The 5,244-nt window shown below is 36.2% G+C and overlaps 1 protein-coding gene across 1 annotated transcript; it reads right to left on the reverse strand.

The window, feature by feature from the left end:
• LOC109848784 (probable serine/threonine-protein kinase PBL7) lies at positions 267–3,792 on the reverse strand. Its single transcript, XM_020418456.1, has 5 exons — positions 3,660–3,792; positions 2,825–3,054; positions 2,419–2,608; positions 1,913–2,304; positions 267–869 (listed from the first exon to the last, which is right to left on the reverse strand). The coding sequence occupies exons 1-5, from the start codon at positions 3,709–3,711 to the stop codon at positions 597–599; spliced, it is 1,137 nt and encodes a 378-aa protein (XP_020274045.1). The 5' UTR covers positions 3,712–3,792; the 3' UTR covers positions 267–596.

A 5,244-nucleotide genomic window follows, 5' to 3' on the forward strand; every position in this document is an offset into this window, starting at 1 on the left:
GGGGCATTTTGGCGTTTTTACCATGTTTGTGTATAAATACAAGTGCTCTACCTATTGTATCTTGGAAATCAGGTTTAAAGGCAAAAAAAAAGATAATTGAGTTTAAGAATACAAGCAATAGTGATTGGGTTTTGAGGTAAAGTTGAGTAAACAATTGGGGCTAGAAATAAAAACCCCTCAAAACTGCAGCATGTTAGATGTCTCTTGGATTACACATACTTGATCATATGTACCAAAAAAACAACTTGTAAAAGTGGATATTGATAGGAAACTGAATGATACCCATACTAAAATTGGATATTGATAGGAAACCGAATGATACCCATACTAAAATTTATGAAACAAAGTTTGAGACACTGTGAAAAAGCAGAAAAAAATTTGTACATGACCCACCCATTACTTCTCTTGAAAATGTGATAGTAATAAAAACAACATCCTCTCTAACAAAATGCAAATAAAAACAGGGACCCAAAATCACATGTACATCAACCAAAAAGTGCAACTTTTCCTAAAACAGTGTGGGCATCAGTCAGAGCATTGTGCACTTTTTCTCTCGAAATTATGGAATAAAATTCTGATAATTTTCTCGTATACTCTCAGATCCTTCGCTTGTTTTCGCTATCTCTTTTTGTTCGAGGAGAATGAGAAGAGTTTTGAAATGTTCGGTTATTGGGATTGTAATTTTGTGACGCAAGGTAACTGAGCGCAGTGACCACATCAGCTATAAGAGGACGCATTGAAGGTTGCTCTTGAACACACATTGCAGCTACAGCAAGTGCTTGATATAGGGCCCTTGAAGGGTATTGCCCTTGAAGCATTGGATCAGCCATTTGAGGGAACTTTCTCCTATCCTTGAAAAGAGGTCGAGCCTGAAATGAAGATTAAGATTCTTGAAGATGATTCCTATAGACAAAAAAAGAAACATGCTGCTTCTATAAAAGTAATTGAAAAGAAGTTTCAGTTGAGAATATTTGCACAAATTATGATCCCGTGTCGAGAAATAAACAGGTCTTTAATTTTGTTTGTGTCACCCCATCGCATTCTATTGTACACTGTTTTATGTGTATCTTGCAGATACACACATAAGTTATCAGAAAACACAATTGGTCCCTAAACATAGATTATCTGGTAAAAGCCATATCTGAGGTTTCCCAACTTAGCACTAGTCACCTATATGTGTATTAGTCAATNGTGCACAATGGAAGATACTTGCATCAACATTTATGCAAGGTTATACACTAAGAAATATTTTATGTTAATGATTATGTTAACTTCTGGGCTCATTCTATTATCTCAAGGAAAATATATTAAGAAAATATCAAAGGCTAGTTGGCAAGCCAGGGCACTCAAAAGGAATCAGCCAAAAAATATGATTGGAATTATTATGGCCCCACTTTCATTTCACAAGGCCCCCAACAGAAATTTTCACCAGAAAAATCACTACTCAGACATATAAAACAGGAGAACAGAAAACAATTAAAGCAAGATGCAAGCTGGACTGAAATTTACGGCAGGTTTTATAAACACCTTTAACAATCAACTGCAAGTTAGTGAGTCAAATATAGCAGGCTCCTGGTCTAAACTTTAGAGCAACGTCATCAATCTCATGGTTCAAAGAAAATAATTAGGGTTTAAATAGAAAATAGAAAAAAGAAAAAAGAAAAAAGAAAGAAAAAGGAAGTGAAAATGACCTCCCAACCTATCTTTATCTTCATGGAAACATCAAGACTGCATATACGTAACTTTGCTAAGTGAAAATTACGAATTGGAAATCTTAGATAAAATAAAAACAAGATGAGATTTTCATAAGGGCTTATAATACAAGTATCTTTTATGATGTGAGGATAATCTACTTTTTTGATGTGAGGATAATCTACTGACGGAAAACAAATGATGAACAAAAGTTCCTTACCCATGCAACTAAGTTGTGCTCTGGACCGGATCTTGAATTGTCAATCGCCTTTCTTCCAGTGATGATCTCAAGAAGAACAACCCCAAAGCTATATACATCTGATTTTAGCGTCAATTGTCCCGTCATAGCATATTCAGGTGCACAATATCCGTAAGTACCCATCACTCGTGTGGAAACATGAGTCTTATCACCGACAGGACCAAGCTTTGCCAATCCAAAATCAGATAACTTGGGGTGAAATCCCTCTCCAAGCAAAATGTTAGAGCATTTTAAATCACGATATATAACCGGAGGGTTTGCTTTATCATGCAAATATTCCAATCCTTTAGCTGCACCGGCAGCTATTTTCATTCTTGTGTTCCAGTCAAGCCGCCTCCTATCTGAACCAAGATCTGCGGGATGAACATCGGAATGGAGAAATTTACATCATATGAAATCTAGACAAATGAATTCCGTATGTGGCGACAAATGAGACTGCAATGTTGAAGGATTATATTATACCATACCATGGAGATGGTCTTCTAGTGATCCTAGTGGCATGTATTCATAGACTAGGAGCCTTTGATCTCCATCGGCACAATAACCAATTAGATTAACAAGATTAGGGTGATGGAGTAGACTCAACATTAGCACTTCGACAAGGAATTCCCTGTTTCCTTGCAAGCCATTGCGATCGAGCTGCTTGATAGCTACTACCTGTAGGAAAGAATATTAAACAACATAAATATACACGATCAATAAACACATCTCAGCTCTCTAGCTTAGTGAATTTGTTCCAAAATTGAGAAGGCTACACAACAAGAGCAAGAAACCAGTATGGCTCATTAATTACCAATTTGATATCAAGGAGTATTTAGTTCATATTTGGGATACTATAGGTCTTTTGAACAGTAAACATTTCTCTGAACTGACCTGGTTGATACTCTCTAATTTTCCCTTATAAACTCGACCGAATCCTCCCTCTCCGACAAGACAATCGGCTCTGAAATTGCCGGTAGCTGTAGCGAGTTCACGAAAAGTAAAAGTCTGGGCAGCAATGTGCTCAGAACCTCTATTTGAGTTTTCCTTTGAGTTGTCCTTCTTCACATTCCCTGAGTTCTGCTTCTTTGGTTCTGATGATGGGGCTGGCTTCGGTTTCTCCTCTGAAGAAAACGAGACGCGTTCCACATCAAATAACAAATATATAAACCTAAATGAAATGTAACAAGACATTCTTTGCAGGCCATAAATGGATTAAAAAAATACAAAGCAGTACTCAATATTCTGGAAATAAAATACAAATCCAACCAACAACAAAAAAAATCTCTGTTTCGCTCAATTAGCTAAAACTCTAATACATCAAGTTGATAACGTACAAGGTAAAAATAATTTTCTGATCGTGGTACAAACAAAAGTCCCGTCGACTGAGCTGTTGCAAATGCATGATCGCCATCTCACATTCATTTAAACATAACAAGATAAAATCAAATAAAATTCGAAAAAAGGAACCTTGGGCTGGGTATGGAACTCTCATACTGATATTGATTAAATTATAAGCCCAAACCCCAATCAAAATCCCAACTTTTTCCCAACTTAAAATCCCAATCAAACCCAAATCCAGATCAATCAACTACCGCATCAAGATCACAACTTTCGGCTCACATAAGCGACCATCGGATCAAAACTCAAAGACCACCGAAAACCCATAAAAAGTTCTTTCAAGTTAAGCATTACCATATGAAATAAAGAGAAATAAACATCAAGGTACCTGAAGATTGAGCGACCTGATCCTTCTTTTGAAAGCAAGGAAAGCAACCCATCTCTCTTCAGATGAGAAGAAGTGTGAGAGAGAGAGAGAAGGGAGAGAGAGAGAGAGAGAAATAAAAGAGGAAGAGAGAGAGAGAGAGAGAGAGAGAGAGAGAGACTAGAAAGAAATATAAAAAGAGAAAATTATAAAAAAAGGGGACAAAAATTATACCGAGAATACAAAATAGCATACGCGGTTTGAGTATTAATTTATTGTTTTTTTTTCGGTCTCTATATCGCAACGGAACCACAGGACAGTAACAACTACGATATTAAAGTTCAAATTTAATTGTAACAATGCCTGCTGCCATGATACTGGAAAATTTATGTTGTAGTCACAACAAACAAACAAAAAAAAATTGAAAATAGATGCCAGCATTCATCAGTCCGAACCGGTCATGTGACCAAATTTTGGCGACCCGGTTGGATTTTAAGGCCCGTTTGATTGATGTTTTTAGCCTCGGGTGTTGGACAGAAACCCTGTTAAAAGAACACTTTTGACAGGCTTGCTGTCCAAAACACCTCTTTTAGAAACGTTTTGGACAGAAAGCCTGCCAAAAATGCTCTTTTGGCAGACTTTCTGCCCAACATCCGATGCCAAAAACATCAACCAAACGGGCCCTTAGAATATGTTCAGATTGGTTTGATTTGGGGGGAAAATTTTATACCGACTTGTCGTTCTTAATTTTTTAGTTGAAATGCATCATTTTTAGACTGATCCCTCGATTTGTATTTTAACTTTTGGGTCATAATAGCTCATTTTCTAAGAACTAGTTCGGTTCATATTCATCATTCTTAAATTGATCCCTTGATTTGTGTGTTACTTTTGAGCCATAATAGCTCATTTCCTAAGAACTACTACAGTTCGGTTCGGTTCGGTTCTAAACCTAAATCGGTTCGGTTCGGTAGAAAATAATATATTTCGGGTCATTATTGAACTCTTGAAACTTTTTAACTAGATTTTATACTGATTAACTCTAGAAATCAATCTGGTCCTTAATGGGCAAGTGCTTTAGGGTTTACTTCGCCGATTCTACCTACTCTGAGAGATTCTTTCCCGTATCTAGCAGTCGTCCTTCGTATGTTGAATTAGTTCATAATGGTTAAGTTAGATTTGACGAAGAGATCTATTGAAGTTAAGTAAGCATTATAGTTATCATTTTTTATGATAGATAATGGCCTAGGACACAATATTGTTTATGTTTACCAAATAGTACCACCAACAACAAATCATGTCTCTTTTCGTGCCTTTTTAATGGGCAAAATGGTCAGATTGATATATTTTGTAGAGGCTTGGTCAAAATATACCAATCTGATCATTTTGCCCTTTTTAACGTGTATCTTTTTTTTCATCTAGGCGATTTGCTCACAGAGATTAGGATGCATCACTCGTTTTTTTTTTTTTTTGTTATTTACTTTTTATTTTTGTAAAGTTTAGTAGTTTTAAATAGCAGTTTCTAGAACTTACGTGACCACACGATCACTTAAAAACAATATTCAGCATGACATTATTTCATGCTAGGAAGTACAGATGACATTCACTATCA

This window comes from Asparagus officinalis, chromosome 7, assembly GCF_001876935.1.
Source record: "Asparagus officinalis chromosome 7, Aspof.V1, whole genome shotgun sequence".
NCBI lineage: Eukaryota > Viridiplantae > Streptophyta > Magnoliopsida > Asparagales > Asparagaceae > Asparagus > Asparagus officinalis.